The 27,967-nt window shown below is 44.2% G+C and overlaps 1 protein-coding gene and 1 pseudogene across 1 annotated transcript; both read left to right on the forward strand.

Moving 5' to 3' along the window:
• Nucleotides 1–27,967, forward strand: part of LOC125535562 (cytochrome P450 CYP72A616-like) — a 193,002-nt pseudogene that overhangs the window by 145,615 nt on the left and 19,420 nt on the right.
• On the forward strand, nt 16,861–18,556 carry LOC147984449 (uncharacterized). The gene is made up of 3 exons (XM_087543555.1): nt 16,861–17,607; nt 17,682–17,834; nt 17,944–18,556. The coding sequence occupies exons 1-3, from the start codon at nt 16,967–16,969 to the stop codon at nt 18,059–18,061; spliced, it is 912 nt and encodes a 303-aa protein (XP_087399681.1). The 5' UTR covers nt 16,861–16,966; the 3' UTR covers nt 18,062–18,556.

The following is a 27,967-nucleotide window of genomic DNA, read 5'->3' on the forward strand; positions in this document are numbered from 1 at the left end:
TTTCTCGGATTAAATCCGCGACTTTTCTGATCGCGATTTCTGATCCAATGTTCGTTTTAGTTTAACTTTTCGCTCATTTGTCGGAATCAGGCGATTCAAGCGCCTGCAGTTTCGTCTCGAAACCCTCTTTCCATTTAACCAACTCAAACAAGTTTTTGCCTCAGTAAAAATTTCCCTAGATTCAGATTAGTAAACGGAGCTTATTTCTTTTGCCGTTTGTCTTTCGTTGCTTCGTTCGATTTGGTTCTTTTTGCCAACCGGAGTTCTTAAGTTGAACCACCTGGTTAGATATTTTATTCGAGTTTTACCTGTGCATTAGATGAGTACTTATTGTATGCTTGTTTGTTTGCGATAGAGTACCCAGAGTGCGCCGCTTGCTACTTCGAATCGCTAGGTTTCACGGATCATCAGCAAGGCAAGTAACACTTTGATCATACCATCCTACTACCCAGTTTTTATTGCATTAGATCAATCCTCACACCATTGCATGATTAGGGTCTAATTAAATTGTGGGTTTGGGAAGTAGATGAGGTAGTACCTATTACCTGTTTATTATCAAACCTTTGCGAGTTACTTCTACGTTTGCTTTTATGTCATGCTATGCTAGTAGACATGGATTGGGTGAGTGAAATTCATGACAGATGCGAGAATGTTAAATTAATAGTTTATCTAAGGTGGCAACTTAAATACACATCTGGGTGGATTGAGGCACCTGGGTATTCCAGTGATCTCCTGTTTTTCTTTATGGACCGCCACCCAGGCTCAAAGGGATCATGAGATTATTCGTGCTAGAAACTTCCGTGTGCAGCCACAAGCTACTATGGGTTCTAGCATAGTCGACTAAGTCGTGCGAACTCTTACAGTGGTAGACTAGCAGATGTTGGGGATGTAGGTGGTACGGTCTACCCATCGTAAGGTGCTAGCGCTTTTGAAAGATTATGTCTCGGTCATCCATTTCTCAAACACCATGTAGTGCGAGAATCCCAATGGAGGAGATCGAGTCTTGTGGGGAAAAGTGCGCAAACCTCTGCAGAGTGTATAAACTAATCATGATTAGCCGTGTCCCCGGTTATGGACATCTTGAGTATCTAGTACTTGGATTGTCATGTGAATCTCATCATGTTACTCTAATTAAATTGTTGGGTTTTTAATGATGATGCTTAATTGGGATTGAGAATGCTGTCAACCATTCTCAATGTTTAACAACCACCATGATAGTTAAATAAATTTATTCCTTTGTAGTAGGGAAAAATTGGCTTTACACAAAACTGTAACCATAGAGGTTTCCACCAGCGAAATATGCATGTAGTATAGCGTTATTCTTTTGTTGCTCTCTATGTGTTACATTGCCAGCATATTCCATGTACTGACCCGTTTCGAGCTGCAACGTTCATGTTGCAGACTTTTCAGACGACGAGTAAGGTGCCTTATAGGTCCTGGTTCTATACTCAGTGATGCCGTTGGAGTTGATGGACTCACTTATCTTCCAAGCCTTCCGCTGTTATCGTTATTAGATGGCCTTAAGCCATATTTATTGTAATAAGTTCTCTTTGGAGACACTCGATGTAATAAGTGTGTGATTGCTACTCTATTATAAATCCTTCAAGTACTGTGTGGTGTCAGCATTACTGATCCAGGGATGACATCGGAGCACAGAGATTGGACCGTTTGAGGTCTGGTCGCTACAAGATGGTATCAGAGCACACGCTGACTGTAGGACACGACCACTAAGCTAAAGCCCTAGATCACTACTCACTCTTCTCATTCTGACCTCTCATCTTTTCTACTCTTTTAGGATGGCGGATGCAAGGAACAATTTCACGCAACCGGATGAAGATACACCCTTTGGACGTCATTTGAAGGAAGTCACTAGATACCTGAACATAGGAGTACCAAGCTTCACCGGGACCTACAACGCCACATTACCTGAAGAGGAGCACTGGATGATTCAAGTTCAAGTTCCAGGAAGGACGTTCATGCCAGTCACTGAACCCATAGAGTTTTCTTTTGATGCACCAACATGGAGTCTAGGAAAGAGCATGGCAGCTCACATCGCCATGGGACGCATTGGAGAAGTTTACCGCAATGATCTCAAGGATACTATCTACCAGATTTGTGGGCGCCAAGATGAGCACTGGGAGATGATCTACACCAAGAAGGATAGATCAATTGTAGCTTTTATCCAGGAGTTAAACCAGCACATTCGACATCAGGAGAACCAGATGTGCGCCGACATGATAGATTTGAAGAAGGCGAAGACAAGAATCAAGGAACTGGAGGAAGAACTCAAGGCTACACGTGAAGATTATGAAGAGGAAATCGAAGTACTAGTGGACAAGAATGCCGACCTAACAATCAAGATCGGAATATTTATGGGAGGCCCTACACCAGTAGAGGAAGACTGTCGGTGTCAAAACCAGCGGATCTCGGGTAGGGGGTCCCGAACTGTGCGTCTAGGCCGGATGGTAACAGGAGACAGGAGACAGGGGACACCATGAATCGCAGTAGTTCTCCTGGTGCTACCTTAGCCGACAAAGCAGAACATAAGGTAGCCGAACTCAGGAGCCGGGAAACCCAACATTTGACCAAAGACATGATTCGGAGCTGATGCATATAATGCCAAAACTCGCGACGCCGAACACTCCCTAAGGTGTTCGGTCTTTATGAGTGCGGGCCAAACAACACTCTTTATTGAAAAATCCCCTAGTGTCCAGGTACGTGCAAAAATTCTGACGTGGCCACATGCCAAGACGCCATCCTCCTCCTTGGTTATATTAGAAAGAAAAACCAGGGGATGTGTAGCAACAAGAGATAGTAAAAAAGGTTTACGCAGGGTCTTAATCTAAAAAGAATCCTTTAGGACGGGTCCCTACTGCACGTGTGCGCCTGTGTCTCCGTTGTGCCGTATCCTGGAAGGGCGCCGCACGACGTTCGTTCATCTGTAAAAGAGAGGAATTGAGTTGAAAAAGGGTCGTGCAGAAAAAGGAAAGAAATTTAAAATAAGCAAAGTATAAAGTAAGATATGGAATTTTGAGCTTTATTGTCTCTTATTGTATATGCGTGGAGCCCCTTGTGCGGGGGTATATGGCTTCTAGGCCTGCATCAATGATGATTCTGCACCGAACTCGTCTATCCGCGTTCGTGGTCTTTAAATGACCTATTTTGAAGTTTTTTGGCCGGTGAGGCCATTTTGCTGTGGGGCTGTTAAAGCGGCCGCACTGTCCTCCGCTTGGGGAGGCGCACTTTAGTGCTTCCCCATCAAACAGATGATGCCTCGTGGACCGGGCATCTTAAGCGTAAGAGATGCATAATGTGGTATTGCGTTAAATCGAGCGAAAGCTTCACGTCCCAGTAGTGCTTGATAGCGACTTGAGAACGGGACGACGTGGAAGGTTAGCTTTTCGCGACGGAGGTTATCAGCAGAGCCGAATGTGACTGTGAGCCAGAGAAAACCCGTGCAATGGGTGTCCGGACCAGGTATTACCCCTTGAAAGGAGGTTTTGCTGCGGCGGATTCTTGCTGGGTTTATCCCCATGTGCTGTATTGTATCCTGATATATCAGGTTTAGTCCGCTGCCGCCGTCCATAAGGACATTTGAAAACCTGAGTCCGCCAATTGTTGGATCGAGTATCAAGGCAGTCCATCCTACATTCTTGATATTCCTAGAATAATCTAGCTGATCGAAGGTGATCGGTTTTGACAACCAGTGGCAGGATCCTTTGGGGATGGGCCGTGTGGTGCATACCTTTACGGGCACCGCACGTTTTGTTATGTGAAGTGAGTTCACTATTTTTACTTCTTGTGGGAAGTTCTTTTGTTTCCTGGTGCTCTGCTGTTGGGGTTCGTCCTCGTCTTCGCTTGGTGTGTCGAGCCCCTTGCGTTCGGCATTGAGTCTGCCGGATTGTTTGAAGACCCAACAGTCTCTGTGGGTATGGTTAGCAGGCTTCCCGGGAGTGCTGTGTATCTGACATATCCTGTCCAGGATTTTATTTAAGTTGGATGGATCGTCCCTGTTATCCTGGGGGGGGGGCGATTTTTCCTGATTTTGGTGTGAGCCTTTGAATCCGGCGTTGACTGTCGTGCTCTTCGGACGTTTGTCCTTAGTCCGGCGACGGTCTTTGTTGCGTCGTGGTCTTCCATTTCCATCCCTAGTTTCGGATGTACTTGGGTCACTGGGGCCGCACCTTGCCAACCAGCTGTCCTCTCTTGCACAAAAGCGGGTCATGAGGCTTGTTAGTGCGGCCATTGTTCTTGGCTTTTCTTGGCCAAGGTGTCTGGCGAGCCATTCGTCTCGAACGTTATGTCTGAAAGCTGCTAAGGCTTCGGCGTCCGGACAGTCGACTATCTGATTCTTTTTAGTGAGGAATCTATTCCAGAACTGCCGAGCTGATTCTCCGGGTTGTTGAGTTATGTGACTAAGATCGTCTGCATCCGGAGGGCGGACATAGGTCCCTTGAAAGTTTGCTCGGAAAGCATCCTCGAGCTCTTCCCAGCTTCCAATTGAGTTTTCGGGAAGGCTTTTAAGCCAATGCCGGGCTGGCCCTTTAAGCTTGAGGGGTAGATATTTTATGGCATGGAGATCATCTCCTCTAGCCATGTGTATGTGGAGGATATAATCCTCGATCCAGACTCCAGGGTCTGTTGTACCATCGTATGCCTCTATGTTTACGGGTTTGAATCCCTCTGGGAATTCGTAGTCCAGGACCTCATCGGTGAAACATAGGGGGTGTGCGGCACCCCTGTATTTGGCTATGCCGGACTCTGATGATGGCTTCATAGTGTTGCTTGCGAGAGCTTGCTTTCTTGGCCCATATATGGACCTGACTGGGCCATGATGCGAATCCTTAAGAGGGTCGCATGCCGATTTAGGTGCGGCGCCGCTTGTCGCTTTATGGGGTCGTCTATCCGACCGTGCGGTTTTTTCGTTTTTTGAATGTGAGGGTTCTAAGGCCTCCTCGTCGAATTCAGGCAGTAGCTTTCTTTTCGGATAGCTTTTAGTGCGGCGACTATCGCCGTACTTATCTGTGGCATTGATTACCTTGCTCCATCTGATCCGGAGTGCATCTTCTGCTGTTTTTAGCTTCTGCTTCTGCTTTTTTAGGCTGCGTGCAGTTGCAACGAGCCTCTCATGGAGATTTTTCTGCTCCATAGGTTTATTTGGCGTGAGGTCGTCCGGAATGCCGTTTTCGCCGGGGGAGGGATGTTCGGTTTCTCTATCCGTGTTGCCCTGTTCGGACGGTTGCTCTAAGGCCTGCTCATCGTCTACTGGCTGGGTTTTTGTCAAGGCGGGGCTTGGGCCGGCGTTTACGCCGACGCCTTGATTGCTTTTCGGGGGGTCGATCTCTCGTCCCGTCCCCTTTTTCCTCGTTGTCGCTTCCCTTAGGGGTGTCCATCCATGTACACATCGTGAGATGAGGTGGCTGTCCAATGCCCCATGGGCGTTGGTTCGTTGGTATCTCCTCCATCGTCATCCATGCCGTCGATGTCTTCGGAGCCGAAGTCAAGTATGTCGGTTAAATCGTCGACGGTGGCTACAAAGTGGGTGGTGGGTGGGTTTTGAATTTCCTCACCGTCCGTATCCCACCCTTGCTGACCGTAGACCGGCCAGGGCTCTCCTGATAAAGAGAGAGACTTAAGAGAGTTCAGGATGTCGCCAAAAGGCGAATGCTGAAAGATGTCCACTGCGGTGAACTCCATTACCGGCGCCCAATCGGATTCGATTGGCCGGGCCACGGGGGGCTCGGAGTTCGGAGAGGAATCCGGCTCCTTGGAGTCACGGGCCATGCGGAGTGCGGGGCTGGGGTTCGGCTCGATCGCCTCTAAGATCGCAGCCCCTGAGGCAGCGTCCAGCCGCTGATCCTCAATCGGCGCAGTAGGTTCCGAATCAATGGTCGAAACCGATGCGTGTGTGGCCTCTAAGGCGCTATTCGGCGGCAGAGCTATATCCTACCCATCGAGACAGTGCGGCACGCTTGGTTGTGGCTCGAATCCGTCGAAGTTCAAGTCTCCGTGGATGTCAGCCGTGTAGTTTAGGTTTCCAAACCTGACCTGATGGCCAGGGGCGTAGCTTTCGATCTGCTCCAGGTGGCCAAGCGAGTTGGCCCGCAGTGCGAAGCCGCCGAAGATGAAGATCTGTCCGGGGAGAAAAGTCTCACCCTGGACCGCATCGTTGTTGAAGATCGAAGGAGCCATCGGGCCTACAGGCGACGACACAGAGGAACTCTCAATGAAAGCACCAACGTCGGTGTCAAAACCGACGGATCTCGGGTAGGGGGTCCCAAACTGTGCGTCTAGGCCGGATGGTAACAGGAGACAGGGGACACTTTGTTTTACCCAGGTTCGGTCCGTCTCGATGGAGGTAAAACCCTACTCCTACTTGATTAATATTGATGATATGGGTAGTACAAGAGTAGATCTACCACGAGATCAAGGAGGCTAAACCGTAGAAGCTAGCCTATGGTATGATTGTTGTGTATGGAGTTGATTCTGTCCTACGGACTACAACCCTCCGGTTTATATAGACACCGGATAGGGTTAGGGTTACACAGAGTCAGTTACAATGGTAGGAGATCTTGAATATCGCATCGCCAAGCTTGCCTTCCACGCCAAGGAAAGTCCCATCCGGACACGGAACGAAGTCTTTAATCTTGTATCTTCATAGTCCAGGAGTCTGGCTGAAGGTATAGTCCGGCTATCCGAACACCCCCTAATCCAGGACTCCCTCAAAGACGAAGAACCCAAGGAGATTCGCCCGGAATACTACATCATCATCGACGACACCGACTCAGATCCAGATGGTAGCGATGATGACTATGTTGATGAAGCTAGAGCAGATAACATGGAGTCTGCAACCGAAGAATATTTCTAGTAGACCACCCCAACAGTAGTAGTAGTCCCCCATGTAAATATAGTAGTCCGAGCACTTTTGTGATAGTTAGACCGATTGTATGCCCTTGTTTGATTGAATGAAGTGGAATTGTTTGTTTTGCCTCATGTGCATATGGGTAGTGTTTTCTCTCTAGACCCCTTTCTATTCTTAAATCTCATATTTTCTAAACCCTCAGATGCCTCCGAGACGTGACCCCGGATTTACCTTCCCACCGGAGCTCACTCAGTTGATCCAGCAGCAGAACACATTGATGCAGTTGCTAGTCCAGAATCAGAATCAGGGGAACAACAACAACCCACCACCACCTGTTGATCACTTAGCCCGTTTTCTTAGGCTGAATCCGCCGGTGTTTTCTAGTAGCACCGAGCCAATAGTAGAAGATGATTGGCTCCGCAAGACAGCAAGGGAGTTGACCATCACAGGATGCACATATGCGAAAAAGGTGAAGTTTGTCACACATCAACTTGAAGGACCCGCAGCATCATGGTGGGAGAATTTCACAGCCACTTTCCCTGTCGACACTGTTACATGGGACCAGTTCCAGCAGGCTTTCCATACTGCCCATGTTTTAGCAGGAGCTATGGCCATGAAGAAGCGAGAGTTTCGCAACTTGCGCCAAGGAGGACGGATAGTTGGCCAGTATGTGGAGGACTTTAGTAAGCTTGCACGTTATGCCCCAGATGATGTAGCTACGGATGCAGCTAAGTAGGAGAAGTTTCTGGAAGGACTGAATGATGAGTTGAGTATGCAGTTGATGGTAGCAACCTTCAACAACTACCAGGAGTTGGTAGATCGTGCTCTCATGATTGAAGGGAAGCAACAGCAAATCGAAAACCGCAAGAGGAAGTATGGACAAGGGAAGTACAATTCTGGAGCTTAGCTGAAGCCACGTTTTACCCCTAGGCCGGGAGGACATTTTCAGCATACCCATGGAGGAGGTAGCTCGCACAATCACAATGGCACCAAGAATGGTAATGGGAATGGAGGAAGCAACGGCCAGAACCGCACCAACCCATCAACGCCAGCCAAGAGAGACCTGAGCCAAGTCACTTGCTTTAAGTGCCAGAAGACCGGACATTACGCTAATGAATGTCCTTAAGCCCAGAATGGAAATGGCAATGGAAGCTCTGGGAAGAAGCCGAACCCTTTCAATAGGGGACAGGTGAACCACGTAAATGTGGAGGAGGTTGAAGCCCAGCCCGATGCAGTAATAGGTAAGTTTTTGGTTAAGTCATTTACTGCACTCGTTCTTTTTGATACTGGTGCATCGCATTCATACATATCAAGGGGATTTGTGGATAAGTATAAACTGCCAACCCAAGCTCTTAGGTCACCCATGTTAGTAACCTCGCCTAGAGTAGAGTATATGGCTAGTCTATGGTGTGATCGGTTACCATTAAGGATTGGTAACTACGTATTTCCCTCAGACCTAATAGTATTGGAATCTCAAGGATTGGATGTGATATCAGGCATGGATTGGTTATTGAAGTATGAAGGGAACATTGAATGTGCCAGTAAGTCAATTTTGCTTACCACCCCAGAAGGGAGAAGGATCAAGTATGTATCCCGGCATGTGCCGAAAAGGACTCAAGTAAATTGCCTAACAGGAGTTGTGCAGGAGGAAGTACCAGTAGTGAAGGATTTCCCTGATGTATTTCCAGAAGAGTTGCCAGGCATGCCACTGGATAGAGATATTGAGTTTTTGATTGAGCTTTTGCCAGGCACAGGGCCAATATCTAAGAGACCTTATAGAATGCCCGCAAAGGATTTGGAAGAAATTGAGAAGCAGATCAAGGAGTTACTAGGTAAAGGATATATCCGCCCAAGTTCTTCACCTTGGGGATCGCCAGTACTTCTAGTGGAGAAGAAGGATGGATCGTTAAGAATGGTCGTTCATTATCGAGGATTGAATAAAGTAACCATCAAGAACAAGTACCCACTACCGATGATCAATGATCTGTTTGATCGATTGCAAGGAGCTAAGGTATTTTCCAAGATCGACCTGCGATCGGGATACCATCAGTTGAAGATTCGAGAACAGGATATACCTAATATGGCTTTTACCACCAGGTATGGGCTGTATGAGTATACCGTTATGTCATTTGGCCTGACTAATGCACCTACATATTTTATGAACATGATGAACAAAGTGTTTATGGAGTTTTTGGATAAGTTCGTCGTAGTGTTTATTGATGATATCCTAGTTTACTCGAAGGATGAAAAGGAGCATAAGGAGCATTTGCGTTTGGTACTTGGTAAGCTCAGAGAACATCAGTTATATGCCAAGTTTAGCAAATGTGAGTTTTGGTTGAAGGAAGTTGGATTCCTTGGACACGTTATATCTGGAGAAGGTATAGCAGTAGATCCCACTAAGGTTGACACTGTGACAAATTGGGAAGCGCCAACAACGGTTGGAGAGATCCGGAGTTTTCTTGGACTTGCAGGATACTATCAGAGATTCAATGAAAATTTCTCGAAGATTGCGAAACCTATGATGGAGTTGTTGAAGAAGGATACCAAGTTCGTATGGACTAAGGAATGTGAGGCTAGTTTCCAGGAGTTGAAGAAACGCTTGGTTACATCACTAGTGTTGATTTTGCCAGATCAGACCAAGGATTATGAGGTCTATTGCGACGCTTCACATCGAGGACTTGGAGCAGTGCTTATGCAAGAAGGAAGAGTTGTTTCATATGCCTCACGACAGCTTAAGCCTCATGAGTCGAATTATGCTACGCATGATTTGGAGTTAGCAGCCGTAGTGCATGCGTTGAAGACTTGGAGACATTTTCTCATTGGAAACCGTTGTGACGTGTACACGGATCACAAGAGCTTGAAGTATATCTTCACGCAGAAGGAGTTGAATCTCAGGCAAAGGAGATGGTTGGAACTCATCACGGATTATGATATGAGATTGCATTATCACCCTGGTAAGGCTAACATAGTAGCTGACGCATTGAGCCGTAAAAGCCATGTCAACACCTTAATGATGGGAGATTTACCAATGGAGTTAGCCGAGAATCTTTGTGAGCTATGTTTGGAGATAGTTCTGAGAGGCTATGTAGCAGCATTGGAGATTCAGTCTACGTTGATGGATAAGATCAGAGAAGCCCAGAAGACTAACAAGGAGATTGCTTGTATTAAGGAGAAAATAAGCAAAGGAAAAGCTAAAGGATTTCATGAGGATAAGCACGATACCCTATGGTTTGAAGATCGGATTTATGTGCATAATGATTCAGAGATCAGGAAATTAATTCTGCAAGAGGCCCATGATTCACCATATTCGATTCAACCAGGAAATACCAAGGTGTATTTGGATTTGAAGGATATTTTCTGGTGGACCAGAATGAAGAAAGATATTGCGGAGTATGTAGCAGTTTGTGATGTATGTCAGAGAGTAAAGGCAGAGATCAGAAGCCAGCAGGATTGCTACAGCCATTGCCGATACCTGAATGGAAGTGGGATAAGTTAGGCATGGATTTTATCACAGGATTGCCCAGAACTCGTTCAGGCTATGACTCGATATGGGTTGTAGTCGATCGTTTGACAAAGGTAGCTCATTTCATCCCAGTGAAGACTACCTATACTAGTGCCAAGTTGGCAAAGATATACAGGACCAGAATCATATGTCTGCATGGAGTTCCAAGGAGCATTGTATCAGATAGAGGAACCCAGTTTACCTCAAAGTTCTGGAATTAGTTGCACGAAACTTTGGGTACCAGGCTAGAATTCAGTACAGCTTTCCATCCGTAGACAGATGGACAGACCGAGAGAGTCAATCAGATTTTGGAGGATATGCTGAGAGCTTGTGTGCTTGATTATGGATCTAGTTGGGACGATAATTTGCCATATGCAGAGTTCTCTTATAACAACAGTTATCAATCCAGTTTGAAGATGGCCCCTTTCGAAGCCTTGTACGGAAGGAGGTGCAGGACCCCATTGTCGTGGGATGAAGTTGGAGACCGCCAGTTGTTTGGACCGCATCTGATTAAGGAGTCTGAACAGAAAGTAAAATTGATCCGCGACAGGCTCAAGGTAGCCCAGTCCAGGTAGAAGAGCTACGCAGATTCAAAACGCAAGGAGACATTTTACGAAGTCAGAGACCGAGTTTATGTTCGAGTATCTCCACTTCGAGGAGTTAAGCGCTTTGGAGTTAAGGGAAAGTTAGCGCCACGTTTTGTAGGACCATACAAAGTTGTGGAGCGTATGGGAGAAGTAGCCTACAAGTTGGAATTGCCCTAAGGATTGTCAGGAGTTCACGACGTGTTCCACGTTTCCCAGTTGAAGAAGTGCCATGCAGAGATGGCTGATATACTGCTGAGAGATACAGTGCCGCTGGAAGCGATTCAGTTGGACAGTGATTTGACCTATGAAGAGAAACCAGTCAAGATTCTTGAGTATGCCAGTCGAGTCACCCGCAGCAAGGTTATCAAGTTTTGCAAAGTTTAGTGGAGCCACCACACGGAGGATGAAGCCACCTGGGAACGAGAGGAAGATCTGTTGAAGGACCACCCTCACCTATTTTCTAGCCAAACTGAATCTCGAGGGCGAGATTCATCTTAAGGGGGGTAGGTTTGTAACATCCCAAATTTTCAATTTGGAATGTTATACAATAGATCATTATTGCATGTCATATTTATTGCATTTTGGTCGATCCTAGAAATTTCACGCAACTCAAGGACCCTCGGAGAGAGTTGGGGATTTCGTTATTTTCATATTTAGGTTGTCTCAATTTTGAAAATAGGATCATTTGATTTTATTTATTTTATCTTCAATTATTTCTACTATAAAAATTATGAGAGAGGGAATAAAATGACTTTCCCAAAATAAAGAAATATTGGGGATTTAATAAAAAATCAAATAATATTTTATTTTGGATTTATTTGCTATTTTATTTGAATTTAGGAAAAATTGCATGTTTTCAAAAAATTGCATTTAGGGCCAAGAAAATGTTCATCCTGTTCTAAATATTTTATTTAGACGGATAAAATTTGTTTTGGCATTTTTAGAATTTTATTTATTTTTTAGAAGTTTTTTTAGTCGCAGCGAAATTGTTTAAAAAAAAGAGACCCCGCGCCCGACTGGGCCAAGGGCCCAGCCGAGCAGGCCGGCCCAGCCAGCCGCCGCCGCCTCCCGCCCGGGTCGGGACAGGAGTCCCAACCGCCATCGTCGCCGAGTCCGGGGAGCACCCGCCTCCCGAGGCCGCCCCCTTCCCCAAGTCGCCGCCTCCCCCCCTTTATAAACCCCGCCGGACCACCCCTGCAGCCCCACACCCGCCGCCGCCTCCTCACGCCGCCAGCGCCGCCGCCGCATGCCGCCCGCGCCGCCTGTCGCCGCAGGCGCCGCCCCGCACCACCCGCCGCCGCCGGAGCCCCGAGCCGAGGTAGCCGCCGCCCCGGGTTTTCTGAGAAAAGCCGTATCGGTTTTTTTAGAAAACCCGAGTTTTCATTTTTTTTAAATAGATATGTTTTTCTCCGGTTTATTTATTTAGCGAGCGTTCGCTCATCCGTTCGTTTTAACGAACGCGTTCCTCGTTTAGTTCCAGTTAACGAACGTTCATTCGTTAATCCGTTCGTTGTTTTTCTTTTTCTCAGATTAAATCCGCGATTTTTCTGGTCGCGATTTCTGATCCAATATTTGTTTTAGTTTAACTTTTCGCTCGTTTGTCGGTATCAGGCGATTCAAGCGCCTAGAGTTTCGTCTTGAAACCCTCTTTCCGTTTAACAAACTCAAACAAGTCTTTGCCTCACTAAAAATTGCCCTATATTCCGATTAGTAAACGGAGCTTATTTCTTTTGCCGTTTGTCTTTCGTTGCTTCGTTCGATTTGGTTCTTTTTGCCAACCGGAGTTCTTAAGTTAAACCATCTGGTTAGATCTTTGTTCGAGTTTTACCTGTGCATTAGATGAGTACTTATTGTATGCTTGTTTGTTTGCAATAGAGTACCCGGAGTGCGCCGCTTGCTACTTCGGATCGCTAGGTTTCACGGATCATCAGCAAGGCAAGTAACACTTTGATCATACCATCCTACTACCCGGTTTTTATTGCATTAGATCAATCCTCACGCCATTGCATGATTAGGATCTAATTAAATTGTGGGTTTGGGAAGTAGATGAGGTAGTACCTATTACCTGTTTATTATCAAACCTTTGGGAGTTACTTCTACATTTGCTTTTATGTCATGCTATGCTAGTAGACGTGGATTGGGTGAGTGAAATTCATGACAGATGTGAGAATGTTAAATTAATGGTTTATCTAAGGTGGCAACTTAAATACACATCTGGGTGGGTTGAGGCACCTGGGTATTCCATCGATTGCCTGTTTTTCTTTATGGACCGCCACCCAGGCTCAAAGGGATCATGAGATTATTCATGCTAGAAACTTCCATGTGCAGCCACAAGCTACTATGGGCTCTAGCATAGTTTAAGCCATGCGAACTCTTACAGTGGTAGACTAGCAGATGTAGGGGATGTAGGTGGTACGGTCTACCCATCGTAAGGTGCTAGCGCTTCTGAAAGACTATGTCTCGGTCATCTGTTTCTCAAACACCATGTAGTGCGAGAATCCCAACGGAGGAGATCGAGTCTTGTGGGGAAAAGTGCGCAAACCTCTGCAGAGTGTATAAACTAATCATGATTAGCCATGTCCCCGGTTATGGACATCTTGAGTATCTAGTACTTGGATTGTCATGTGAATCTCATCATGTTACTCTAATTAAATTGTTGGGTTTTTAATGATGATGCTTAATTGGGATTGAGAATGCTGTCAACCATTCTCAATGTTTAACAACCACCATGATAGTTAAATAAATTTACTCCTTTGCAGTAGGGAAAAATTGGCTTTACGCAAAACTATAACCATAGAGCTTTCCACCAGCCAAATATGCATGTAGTATAGCGTTATTCTTTTGTTGCTCTCTATGTGTTACATTGCCAGCATATTCCATGTGCTGACCCGTTTCGGGCTGCAACGTTCATGTTGCAGACTTTTCAGACGACGAGTAAGGTGCCTTTTAGGTCGTGGTTCTATACTCAGTGATGCCGTTGGAGTTGATGGACTCACTTATCTTCCAAGCCTTCCGTTGTTGTCGTTATTAGATGGCCCCAAGCCATATTTATTGTAATAAGTTCTCTTTTGAGATACTCGATGTAATAAGTGTGTGATTGCTACTCTGTTATAAATCCTTCAATTACTGTGAGGTGTCAGCATTACTGATCCAGGGATGACACCGGAGCACAGAGATTGGACCATTTGAGGTCTGGTCGCAACAATTTCTATGCTTGTAGATCATGAAAAGAATGCTTTAGGTGCTGGTTATATTGTTGAATTCATTCATGATGCTACTGAAAATTATTATGAGGGAGGAACATGTGCTTGTATGAGTTGCAACAGAGAAAATGGCTTCTATACCACTGACACAAGCATCAATTGCTCATTTGCCATCGAACAAAGCTCCAGTGCTCATATACCAGACACAAATGAATTCTAGTGCTTATTTGCCATCGCCGTTAGTCCATCATCAGAATCTCTACGTTTTCCTGTCAGTCAATATGAGAATTCCAATTTTACCCTTGTCTTATCTGTTCTCTTAGAATAGAAAAAAACAGAAAAATCAACGCACACCACACCACCCGACCAGTTCACGCACGCACACAGCAGCGGCCATGGCGGAACCGCCGCTGCCGCCGCTCTCCCAGCGCATGCCCCTCCTCTCCCTCCCGCTCCCTCAGGCTAACTACTCCTCGAAGGATCCGTCGCTCCCCCAGCCTTTGCCGACGCCGAAGGTTCCGCCGCTCCCCGAGCCCCAGCCTATGGAGGCACCGCCGACGGCGCCGCTCCCCCAGCACCGGCCTCCGCCGCCTCCTGTCATGGCCCTGCTTCCCTCCCTCCCGACCTCTGCGGCTTCAACTGCCTTAGCCCAACTAGCAGCGCCGACCTCTCCCCGCGACCATGTCGCGCAGAACCCTAGAATCGGGGATTCCAGCGATGTGGAGAGCGGGTCAGGGATGTCCACGGTCGAGGCCCTCCAAGAGATCATTCCGTACGTGGGCACACTCGCTGCAGCTCCTCTGCCCCAAGTTTCCAAGCTCCATGAGGAGGACGGCGTGGCTGACGAATGCGGCTCCACCTCTCTCTCTCATATTTGTGCTAGGTAATTTTTTAGTCTGTCTATTTTTGCTAAAGTTTTAGATAGGAGCATACAAATATTGACATGGTTTCATCATCCACAGGATGATCCAATCATGTACTTACACAGGTAGGGGTGAAGATTTGTGGCGGTGGAACCGATATCTGTGGGGATTCTACATTTACTTGGGATATTGTTGAGGGTAGTAGCTCAATCTTGAAGGATCTAGTGGCTTCCATTACTGGAACTTTTCCACTATTTTCAGTGGAGAATATAATTCTTGAGTACGTTGACTCTATTAGTGGCAACAATATTTGTGTGTCAAATGATGAAGAATGCCTGAAAATGTAGTCTTTTCATCAAAATAGAAGCGGTAATCTGATCATCAAATAATCTGACCCAAGTGATAGTGTTGATGTGCATTTTACTCCATTGAATCAAACACCATCTATAGCACTGCCTAGTCAAGCAAGTAATGTAAATGATGAAGCTAAAGTATGCCTTATGGATACATATCTTGCAAATCCACATGAAGAATATGAACATGTTGGTGTAGATGAGGAGGACCAATACTCAATTGATAGTGCTGGTTCAGATAGTGATGATGAGCTCGGAGAAAAAAAAGATATACCAAATAGTGAGCATGTAGAGGATAGCAGCGATGACGAGGAGTGGGTTACAGAAGATGCTAGACCAGATGTTATTCCAGAAATAGTGTATGATAAAGAAAACCCACCAATGCATGTTGGTGCAAAGTATCCTAATATTGAAGAGTTTAGGTTGGCAATTGCTACATATGCCATAAAGAAAGAGTTTGATTTTCAAGTTGACAAAAGTGAGCCTACACGATTCAGGGCTCATTGTTGCGAGTCTAAAGATTGCACATGGAGAATTCATGATGGGAGGTTGGATGATGGAGAAACTATGGAGGTATATATTTTAGTTAGTTGCATACTCTAGCTGTTATTAAATGGAGTTGACTCTATTTTCTTACCCATTACAATTTACTGCAGGTCAAGGTTCATTTGGAGAAGCACACATGTGCTAGTACAAAGAAAAAAAAAGGAGCAACATAATGCTTCAAAGGCATGGGTGTGTGAGAAAGTCATGGACTGGATAAAAGAAGATCCTAGTGTTCTCCCAAAGGAGTTACAGAGGAGGCTACATGACAAGTACAAGATCGAGATCAATTATACAAAAGTATTCAGGGGCAAAGGGCTAGCAATGGCTAAGTTGTTTGGTGATTGGGATGAGTCTTTTGACAAGCTGTATGCCTGGAAAGCGGAGGTTGAGAAGAGGTCTCCTGGAAGCATAGTTGCGATTGACCACATGGAGTATGATCAGAAAAAGTATTTTATACGGATGTTTGTTGGATTGAAGCCTCTCTGCGATGGATTCTTGGCTGGATGCAGACCTTACTTGGTGATAGACAGCACTCATTTGACAGGCAAGTATAGAGGCCAGTTAGCTACTGCTTGTGCTATTGATGGGCACAATTGGCTATACCCTGTAGCATATGGAGTTACTGATGCGGAAACTACTGAAAGTTGGGTGTGGTTTATGGAGAAGCTTCGTGAGGCTATTGGCTCTCCCCCTGGCCTAGCCATATGTTCAGATGCAGGTAAAGGGATTGACACTGCAATTGAAAAGGTGTTTGAGTATGCAGAACATAGGGAATGCATGCGACACTTGGTTGTGAACTTCAAAAAAAAGTTTCATGGCAAAGTTTTTGATGATCATTTGTGGCCAGCTGCTTATTCATGGACTCCTCGCGCTTTTGACTATCACATGGTAGCCATAGAGCAGAAAAGGGCTGCTGCAATTACATACTTAAAGAAGTACCACATTAGGCTATGGTCAAGGAGCAAATATTCATGTTCCTCAAAAGTGGATTATGTGACAAATAATTTGGCCGAGTGTTTCAACAACTGGATCCACAAGCACAAAGGTTTAATGTTGTTTCAGCTCATGGACAAGATCAGGAGGAAGATTACTGTTAAGCATGAGAAGAGGAGAAGGGTTGCTAGGAAATTGCAAGGTCGACGTATACTTCCAAGTGTCATGAATGAGCTGAATGAAAAAAGTAGGGGGCTAGACATTGAATATGAGAGAATAGATGACATGATTGCAGAGGTTGCCGAGTGTGCTGCGCTGGGTGGCAAGCGCCACATTACTGATCTATCAAATAGGACATGCACATGCCGGGCATTTCAAGTCTCTGGGAAGCCTTGCAAACATGCAATCAGCTTTATTACTGGAATTAGGGGAGTCACCATAGCAGATTTTGTTGATGACTATTACAGCATTGCCAAGTTCACTGCAGGTTATGCCCATGTTCTTCCTGGCCTGACCGACATGTCTCAATGGCCAAGTGTGAACAAAGATTTCATTTTGAATCCCCCAATCCTTAGGAGGGCCCCTGGGAGGCCAAAAGTACAGAGGCATAAAAGTGGTGCTGAGAATAGCAAGGGCAAGGGAAATAAAGGCCAGCACCAATGTCCAATTTGCAAGGTCTATGGACATAGATGGCAAAGCTGTAAAGATGCTGCTCCGGAAGTACTAGGTGCCTATGCTGAAGTAGCAAAGCAAAAAAGGTAGTGCTTGCTTCAATATTACTGTTTTCATCATACTCTTGTCCTAATGATGCTAATATGTGAAACTAATGCAGGGACAAAAGAAAGAAAAAACCCATTACAAAGGTTGTTCTTCCATGTTCAATAGAAACTGAAACTGCACTACCTCTACTTCTATGTCCGAGTGATGCAATTGAAGACAATGTCGCCAAGTCGAAATCATCAAAGACTACCTCTAAATCTACAAGGTACGAAAGCTACACAATCTTCAATGAAATGTTTCTTTGACAATGTGTAAGTTAGCAACGTATATTCTGCGAGGATCATCATAGTATGTAATCTGATGTTTTAATGTAGATCAAAGGCCATATCTGTTGCGCCTGACAGCCCTGCAATGGGCACTCGGAGCAAGAGGAGTGTTGCACCTGACAGCCCTACGATGAGCACTCGAAGCAAGAAGAAGCTGAAACTGTGATATTCAGCAAAATTTCACATATTATTTACATATCGCAACTCTTCATGTCTAATTTATCTATAGACTTTGCTTATGTGAACAACCTACTCTCGGTTGTGGTCTTTTGGTAGGGATGGAAACTTGAGTTTACTTATGCATGACTGAATTTGGTGTTTGCTGAATGGTTTCTAAATGATGTGAACTTTGATGAGTAATATTCTGTAGCTGAAGTATATATATGCTGATACTATTATCTGTGCACTGTTGTTTTGCTGAAATGCTGAAATTACAGGCAAAATGCTGTCAGTTTATTCCTAGATATGTTCTCCCATTGTTGCTTATTTGCCACTGAGGGCAAACAAGTCATTTTGGCCTCTGAAAACAGTGAGCTAACATTGTTCTAACAGCCAGTGGCATATGAGCACTAGAATTCGTTTGTTACTGGTATATGAGCACTGGAGCTTTGTTCGATGGCAAATGAGCAGTTGATGCTTGTCTCGGTGGTATAGAAGCCATTTTCTCGTTGCAATAATACCAAGTTTCCTCTCTATGTGTTGAAAATCTTGAAGTTATCCTTGTTTTACCTTCCTATGCAAGTTGATTCTTGTTCCCACAAGTTGTTTGCTCACAAATCCCTATGCGTAGGAAGTGGGTTAGACTTAAATGTGCTAGTCATATTCTTCATGATGCTCACTTTATGTTTCAATTCTTATCTTTTATGTGAGCATCGTTGAAATCATCATGCCTAGCTAGGGGCGTTAAACGATAGCGCTTGCTGGGAGGCAACCCAATTTTATTTTTTGTTCCTTGATTTTTGCTGCTGTTTAGTAATAAATAATTTATCTAGCCTCTGTTATGATTGAGTTTTTATGTTTTAATTGGTGTTTGTACCATGTAGAACCGTTGGGAAGACTTGGGGAAAGTCTTGTTGATCTTGCTGTAAAAAACAGAAACTTTAGCGCTCGCGAGAATTGCTGCCATTTTTTATTGGGGAGTGATATTTAGTTAATTCTTTTTGAAGATGATTAATAGATAAATTCCTCAGGTCCAGAAATTTATTTTAGAATTTTTGGGGTTCCATAAGTATACTTTTGATCCAGATTACAACAGACTGTTCTGTTTTTGACAGATTCTGTTTTTCTATGTGTTGTTTGCTTATTTTGATGAATCTATGTGTAGTATCGGAGGGTATGAACCATAGAGAAGTTGGAATACAGTATATATTACACGAATATGAATTTAGAATGAGTTCATTACAGCACCTTATGATGGTTATTTTCTTTCTTATACTAACGGAGCTTACGAGTTTTCTGTTAAGTTTTGTGTTGTGAAGTTTTCAAGTTTTGGGTAAAGATTCGATGGACTATGGAATAAGGAGTGGAAAGAGACTAAGATTGGGGATGCCCAAGGCACCCCAAGGTAATATTCAAGGACACCCAAGAGCCTAATCTTGGGGATGCCCCGAAAGGCATCCCCTCTTTCATCTTCGTTCATCGGTAACTTTACTTGGAGCTATATTTTTATTCACCATATGATATGTGTTTTTCTTGGAGCGTCATTTTATTTTATTTTGTTTTTCTTGCTGTTTGAATAAAATACCAACATCTGAAATTATTAAATGATAGAGAGTCTTCATATAGTTGCATAATTATTTGACTACTCATTGATCTTCACTTATATCTTTTGGAGTAGTTTGTCATTTGCTCTAGTGCTTCACTTATATCCTTTTAGAGCACGGCGGTGGTTTTATTTTGAAGGAATTAATGAACTCTTATGCTTCACTTATATTATTTTGAGAGTCATAAACAGCATGGTAATTTGCTTTGGTTATGAATTTAGTCCTAATATGATAGGCATCCAAGAGGGATATAATAAAAACTTTCATATAAAGTGCATTGAATACTATGAGAAGTTTGATACTTGATGATTGTTTTGAGATATGAAGATGGTGATATTAGAGTCATGCTAGTTGAGTAGTTGTGAATTTGAGGAATACTTGTGTTAAAGTTTGTGATTCTCGTAGCATGCACGTATGGTGAACCGTTATGTGATGAAGTCGGAGCATGATTTATTTATTGATTGTCTTCCTTATGAGTGGCAGTCGGGGACGAGTGATGGTCTTTTCCTACCAATCTATCCCCCTAGGAGCATGCGCGTAGTAGTTTGTTTCGATAACTAATAGATTTTTGCAATAAGTATGTGAGTTCTTTATGACTAATGTTGAGTCCATGGATTATACGCACTCTCACCCTTCCACCATTGCTAGCCTCTCTAGTACCGCGCAACTTTCACTGGTACCATAAACCCACCATATACCTTCCTCAAAACAGCCACCATACCTACCTATTATGGCATTTCCATAGCCATTCCGAGATATATTGACATGCAACTTTCCACCGTTCCGTTTGCTATGACACGCTTCATCATTGTCATATTGCTTTGCATGATCATGTAGTTCACATCGTATTTGTGGCAAAGCCAAAGTTCATAATTCTTTCATACATGTCACTCTTGATTCATTGCACATCCCGGTACACCGCCAGAGGCATTCACATAGAGTCATATTTTGTTCTAAGTATTGAGTTGTAATTCTTGAGTTGTAAGTAAAAAGAAGTGTGATGATCATCATTATTACAGCATTGTCCCAGTGAGGAAAGGATGATGGAGACTATGATTCCCCCACAAGTCGGGATGAGACTCCGGACGAAAAAAAATAAAAATAAATAAAAGAGGCCAAAGAAGCCCAAATAAAAAAGGAGAAGAAAAAGAGGCCATAAAAAAGAGAGAAAGGCCCAAAAAAAGAGAGAAAAAGAGAGAAGGGACAATGCTACTATCCTTTTACCACACTTGTACTTCAAAGTAGCACCATAATCTTCATGATAGAGAGTCTCCTATGTTGTCACTTCCATATACTAGTGGGAATTTTTCATTATAGAACTTGGCTTGTATATTCCAATGATGGGCTACCTCAAAATGCCCTAGGTCTTCGTGAGCAAGCAAGTTGGATGCACACCCACTTAGTTTCTTTTTGAACTTTCATACACTTATAGCTCTAGTGCATCCGTTGCATGGCAATCCCTACTCACTCACATTGATATCTATTGATGGGCATCTCCATAGCCCGTTGATACGCCTAGTTTATGTGAGACTATCTTTTCATTTTTGTCTTCTCCACAACCACCATTCTATTCCACCTGTCGTGGATTTGTCACGGCAGATGTCCTAGTGTGAGGACTTAGTCGCGAGGCCAATGCATCTATGTGGTAGCTTCAGAGGGGTTGAGCGGGACGAGAGACGCGATGTTTTACCAAGGTTCGGCCCCTCACGGTGGAGGTAAAAGCCTACATCCTGCTTCATTGATATTGATGATGATGATCATGGTTACAAGTGTGCTCTATCTCGAGAGCTATTGTCTAAACCTAACTTGTCCAACTTGTGGAACTTGTCCCTCTTTTGGGGAGGCTTGCCCCTTCTTATATATGTTGAAGGGGCGGGTTACATGTGGAGTCCTATTAGGATTAGGACTAGTCTATCTTCTAATACAAATCGGATACAAGTCCGGGTCTTGACTCCTTGTAAGGGAAATACACCTTTTCTCTTAAACCGGCCCACCATTAGCATAAACCGGCCTTCTGGGCCTTGGGCCTTGTCATCCGTCTGTCCCGCTCGCCGGGTCATCAGTGAGTCATAATGTTCAGGCGGGTTGCTTGTAAACCGCCAAGTTAGGGCGGGTCGCCAGTGAATCGCCAAGTGTCAGCCGGGTCTCAAGTAAACCGCCAAGTCCGGTCGGGTTACGCTGCAGGGTATATCCCCGACATTAGCCCCCAGCTTAGTTTGGATTTATCCATGGTAAACTGATCCTATAAACAAACACAAGAACAACTTTGACAAGTTGTACTCCAAGTTAAAAATTCTTGTAAACCGGCACCTGATCATCCTTAAATCCTTGTTATTTCCTCCTTCTAGAAAATCCGAGTCAATAGACCAACTTCATAATCAATTTGCTTGCAGAAGATATTTTGTAAATAAAGAATCCATTCGAATCGGCCTTCAATGCTCTGATTTGACAAAAATATTGGTCTTCAAATATTCAGCTGATATTCAGCCGGCTTGAAGATGTAGAACTTGCCGGTTTATGATTACCACCATTGTTGGGTTATAAAAACTGATAATTCCGGGTCATGATTGTTGCGAACGCTGGTTCATGATTATTGATGACGCCGGGTAGCAGCCACAGGGTCATAATGATTGGTGACGCCGGGTCAATCTGGTTTGCTCAAACAGAGAATTTGAAAATATTTCTTCGATAATAATATAATACCTGTAGCCCCCAAGTCTTGAGTAGAACAAAGTGATTGCTTAAGACTTGCTTCAATATAAATACTACCAATTTTGAAGAAATCCATGTTGTTCATCCCAGTCACTAGTAAAAATGAACACTCCATATTATGTAGCCCCCAAGTACCGGGTTGTCATGCTTGTAGCAACCTGGGACTTATAATTGCTTATAAAAACTTCAATCGCTGTATCCCCCAAGGGTCGGGTCATTATGCAATAATGAGCAGGGACTTTGTAAATATAATCATGTAGACTTGTGAAGTGATGTGTAGCCCCCAAGGGCCGGCTTAGTAAGATAATACTGAACCGGGACTTGATATATACTTCAATAAAAATAACATCTTATAATGTAGCTTCCATCGTAGGGCTTGAACCCACGTCCACAAGGTTAAGAGCTTTGTGCTTTACCAACTAAGCAATGGATCCTTCAATATTATGGACGAAAACTTGTGTACCTTGAATTGTTGATAGGAGCAACTGGTAGCCCCCAAGGGCCGGCTCATTATAATATGATGAGTCGGATCTTCAATAAGACTAGTAAAAATGACTTTGCATTAGCCCCCAAGTGTCATGGTGCATGCTTGCAGTGACATGAGACTTGCATGTAATCTCAATTTGAATAATGTAGCCCCCAAGTGCCGGGTTGTAAGCCTGCAGCGACTCGGGACTATTCCTTCCATTGTAGAATAAGTCATATCCTTTGATAAAATAGTAGCCATTGCGCTAAAGTGACTTTGAAAACTCAATAATACCAGTTATTAATAACCATAAAAATCCAGCCATGTTGGCTATTCAAGATAATATAATCTGGTATGAAAACCTTATTCATTCAATATCATAATGAAAATTCAGCCAAGTTTGGCTATTTGAATAATATAACCCAATGATTTATAAGCGCATAATTCCAACGGCGCAATCCAAATATATATACTGGCGACTTATAGTCCAAAGCTAGGCCGGTTTAACAAACCTGTTTCTGCATACAACAAGTTTAAAGTGTCCTGGCGGTTTACTGCCGGACGGGTCATAATGCCCAACATATAACCCAGGTTTATAACCAAGGCTGCACTTAAGAATAATCAAATATGAAATATATCATACCTGTGACATTGAATCACATAGTTGGTTTTACCAACTTTTTGTAGTAAAGGTGATAACCCAAATCTTGAGTACTGATAACTCCTTCCATATTGTGCCGTTTTATGATAAAACCATGCCAGGTTGTGATAAACACCGGTTTATCCATATTCAATTCTGGCGACTTAGAGTCGAAACCATACCGGGCTGATAGTCTCCGGATTATGATTTTATAGTGTACTGACAACTTGCTCCACTTATGGAATTCATGTATGCATAATCCTTTATGTTCCTGCATATGAAAACTAAAAAGCATCCTCGTTGGCTGACCAACTGATTGTATGGTAGAGGTAAAAACATCAATCTGGAGTGCTGATAACTCCTGGCCCTCTTGCCGGTTCATGTAGAAATCATATTGGGCTAAAAAGCCGTTGATTTGTGCGTATAAGGTTGGTGACATCTAGTCAAGACCATTTCGGAGCAATGCGCTACCAGTTTAGAATCTGATCATGTACTAACAACAAAGTGCTGAAAGTCATGCTGGTTTATAATGAACACCGGTTTGTTAGAAAAATGTTTATAAATCCCTTATCATGAAAACAACAAAAACAACAGAAATATGCAAGGCTTTTCATGGGCTGCCAGGCCCTAAATCGAGGCTTTTCATGGGCTGCCAGGCCGCTGAGTTAAACCATTTTGCAAAGCCTTTTTAAGATGGACCTCAATCTTTAACCAATCACCGATTTAACTTTAACAAGTTCAGGGTCCATGGGATTGACTTGTGAAACATTCGATGGGTCATACCAGGTTTACCTGGACAGAGTGACTTACTTAAAGAGGCAGGATAACCCGGGGTTTTAGGTGTATACACCAGGCTTCCAAGCCATGGCTTGATAGCCCATTACAAGTGTAGATTCTAAGTTCATTTCGATAGCAAAGAATCCCCAGGTAACGTTTTGAGCTGTGCTCAGTGGGTGCCTATGTTTGAGTTATTGTTTTACAACACTCTCTTTGGCCCCGGATTGATTTGGCTTTGAGCCGATCAAGAGGTGTGACTATGGTTCGGATACGACCAAGCCCCCAAGTGATGCTGTGGCATTACGCCGATCAAGAGGTGTAGCTATGGTTCGGATACGACCAAGCCCCCAAGTGATGCTGTGGCATTGCACCGATCAAGAGGTGTAGCTATGATTTGGATACGACCAAGCCCCCAAGTGATTAATAATATGATAAGCCAATAAGGCAGGATACCCATGTTTGAACCGCGCATCATGGCAGCAGGTCCTCTTTGGCCACCTTTAACTTTTTGCAAGAGATAAATTCTTCTTGAACCGGATTGTAAACCGGAATCTTCATTTTCAACCGGAAATTTTTTGACGGCCTTTCAACTCGAACTTGCGAGAAGTTAATTCCTTTTTGAACCGGAAATTCTTAAACCGGATTTGAGAGCTTTAGAGCTTCGTAGGAGAACAGATTTCCCTTGAACCGGATTTTAAACCGGCATTCTTCATTTTGAACCGGAAATTTTCTGACGGCCCTTAAATTTTCATCCATACGGTAGTAGCCTCCGGGACCGGGTTATCTTTCCCTCCATCATCCTGGAGTTCTTGACTTTACTGAAAAGCCGGCAACCTTTGCTGAGTCATATCATTGTAGCCTCCGAGTCTCAAGGCGACTTGAGGAGTTGGCTTGAGATTCTTCATAATTAACTGTGATATAGACCGGTTTGAATCCTGCATGGGACAACTTGCAAACCGGAGTAATTGCTCTTTTAAGAAAGCAATATATAATTTATGAAAATATGCTGGATGGATTTCACCTGATGCATCAGGTCAGCAATTATCACCGCGGAGTTGATAATCACCGTGGTGAAACTGAAAACAATCGCGGCCGAGTCGGCCGCGGGTGCTGACAGATTTTTCGGCCGTGGCGTTTTAAACCGGTGTGGACAGGAGAGTCAGCAGTGGCGTTGTAAACCGGTGCGGTCACGAGAGACGGCCACGACGCTGTAAGCCGGTGCGGTTGTTCGTTGAATAACGACGACCACCTGGGCCGAAAGATGTTGGCGTGCCTTCATCTCCGTGGTATAATATCATTTTTTGTCGCCCTGCATAAACAATATTGCAGACCAAGGCAAAGATAAACTTGTTTTTTGACAAAAACAACATGTGCTAATAAATCAAATTTGGATGGATATCACCTGATTTATTTGGACGACGGATGATCCGTTTATCGCGACAGAGGTGGCTCAGGCAGACCAGCGGCTCAATATAGCTCCGGCGGCTCAGGCAGACCGGCGACTTAATATAACCCCGACGGTTTAACATAGTAGAGGCGGCTCAATGCGGCCTTGACAACTCAACATAGCAGAGGCGGCTCAACACTGATAAACAGCTGGTATTTCTGTCAAACAAACGCGAACACTGATGCTTGGTGCATGTCCTGATGATTTTTCCAATGTACGTGGTACTAATGGTCCTCATGTAGTACCCTCGGGAGGATTATTATTAGTGGGGGACCTTGGATTTGCTTCTTCACATAAGCTAGTAGCACACGACTATGCTTGGTTAACCCGGCTATCATTGATACTTTTATCATTAGATTCCCCCGTGTGGCTGTACTTAACAGAAGTTGTATTGATCTAGGACTGCTTTGTTTGGTACATGGAGCGACGGTAGTAGTAAGGGGAGTGCCTGGCTACCATGTAAGGAAAAAGGGGATTTGTGGACTTGGAGCTTTTGATAGCATGCTACTGCCCCACATGGCCTTCCTTGCAATTGTTGTCTGAGCACGTGTGGCTGTACAGTGCAGTTCTTGTCGCTGCCACAACCACATATTCGCAGGTAGCAGCAACCTGTTGATGTACGGCTGTAGGTGAAAAAATTTCCTAGGACTTGATCCGGCAGTTGTGGCGAGCTAGCGGCGCGTCATGGCGCGACTGGAGCAAGCCCAATGGCAAAGTTAGACCGCAGCAGCTGGTGACCTGCGGCCGACTTAAAAGCGCAGATTGAGATGGAGACGTGTCCTTCCCGTAGTAACCTTCCCTAATGGATCCAAACAAGGTTGACAAAGAAAAAACCCGATTCGGTCTCAGATGGCGTGAAACAATGCTTTTGCTTATATTTTTTGACTTGATCGCCCGACGGAGACTTGGCCTTACGCCTGTTGGCGACTCATATCCATCCGACCCGGCGAATACTTTCGAGATCCTCTGTAATGATCTTGCCAAACGAACCGATGAACATCATCAATAAAAAATCTCTAGTGAACTTTAACGTTGATGCACATTCTTCCAAGAAACCGGTCTTTTCCTCATCCAGATGCAAACTTCTCAAACACTAGATAAAATCCCTCCAAGAACTCAACACCATCGTGCGCGAGCCCCACGGTGGGCGCCAACTGTCGTGGATTTGTCACGGCAGATGTCCTAGTGTGAGGACTTAGTCACGAGGCCAACGCATCTATGTGGTAGCTTGAGAGGGGTTGAGCGGGACGAGAGACGCGATGTTTTACCCAGGTTCGACCCCTCACGGTGGAGGTAAAAGCCTACATCCTACTTCATTGATATTGATGATGATGATCATGGTTACAAGTGTGCTCTATCTCGAGAGCTATTGTCTAAACCTAACTTGTCCAACTTGTGGAACTTGTCCCTCTTTTAGGGAGCCCTGCCCCTCCTTATATATGTTGAAGGGGAGGGTTACATGTGGAGTCCTATTAGGATTAAGACTAGTCTATCTTCTAATACAAACCGGATACAAGTCCGGGTCTTGACTCCTTGTAAGGGAAATACACCTTTTCTCTTAAATCGGCCCACCATTAGCATAAACCGGCCTTCTGGGCTTTGGGCCTTATCATCCGTCTGTCCCGCCCGCCGGGTTATCAGTGAGTCATAATGTTCAGGTAGGTTGCTTGTAAACTGCCTAGTTAGGGCGGGTCGCCAGTGAATCGCCAAGTGTTAGCCGGGTCTCAAGTAAACCGCCAGTTCGGCCGGGTTATACTTCCGGCCGGTTTACGCTGCGGGGTATATCCCCGACACCACCTATAGTGCTATGTCCATGGCTCACGCTCATGTATTGCGTGAAGATTGAAAAAGTTTGAGAACATCAAAAGTATGAAATAATTGTTTGGCTTGTCATCGGGGTTGTGCATGATTTAAATATTTTGTGCGGTGAAGATAGAGCATAGCCAGACTATATGTAGGGATAGCTTTCTTTGGCCATGTTATTTTGAGAAGACATGATTACTTGGTTAGTATGCTTGAAGAATTATTATTATGTCAATATTAAACTTTTGTCTTGAATCTTATGGACCTGAATATTCTTTCCACAATAAAGAGAACTACATGGATAAATATGTTAGGTAGCATTCCACATCAAAAATTATGTTTTTATCATTTACCTACTCGAGGACGAGCAGGAATTAAGCTTGGGGGTGCTGATACGTCTCCAACGTATCTATAATTTTTGATTGTTCTATGCTATTATATTATCAACCTTGGATGTATTATAT

This window comes from Triticum urartu, chromosome 2A, assembly GCF_056163025.1.
Source record: "Triticum urartu cultivar PI428250 chromosome 2A, HENAU_Tu73, whole genome shotgun sequence".
In the NCBI taxonomy this organism is placed as follows: domain Eukaryota; kingdom Viridiplantae; phylum Streptophyta; class Magnoliopsida; order Poales; family Poaceae; genus Triticum; species Triticum urartu.

What these genes read in the sequence shown, in the direction of transcription:
- LOC147984449 (XM_087543555.1), top strand. Translation starts at nt 16,967, where the DNA reads ATGTTGTTTCAGCTCATGGACAAGATCAGGAGGAAGATTACTGTTAAG. An exon ending in GAAGTAGCAAAGCAAAAAAG is followed by an intron (nt 17,608 to 17,681) that starts GTAGTGCTTGCT and finishes AAACTAATGCAG; the next exon opens with GGACAAAAGAAAGAAAAAAC. An exon ending in ACTACCTCTAAATCTACAAG is followed by an intron (nt 17,835 to 17,943) that starts GTACGAAAGCTA and finishes GTTTTAATGTAG; the next exon opens with ATCAAAGGCCATATCTGTTG.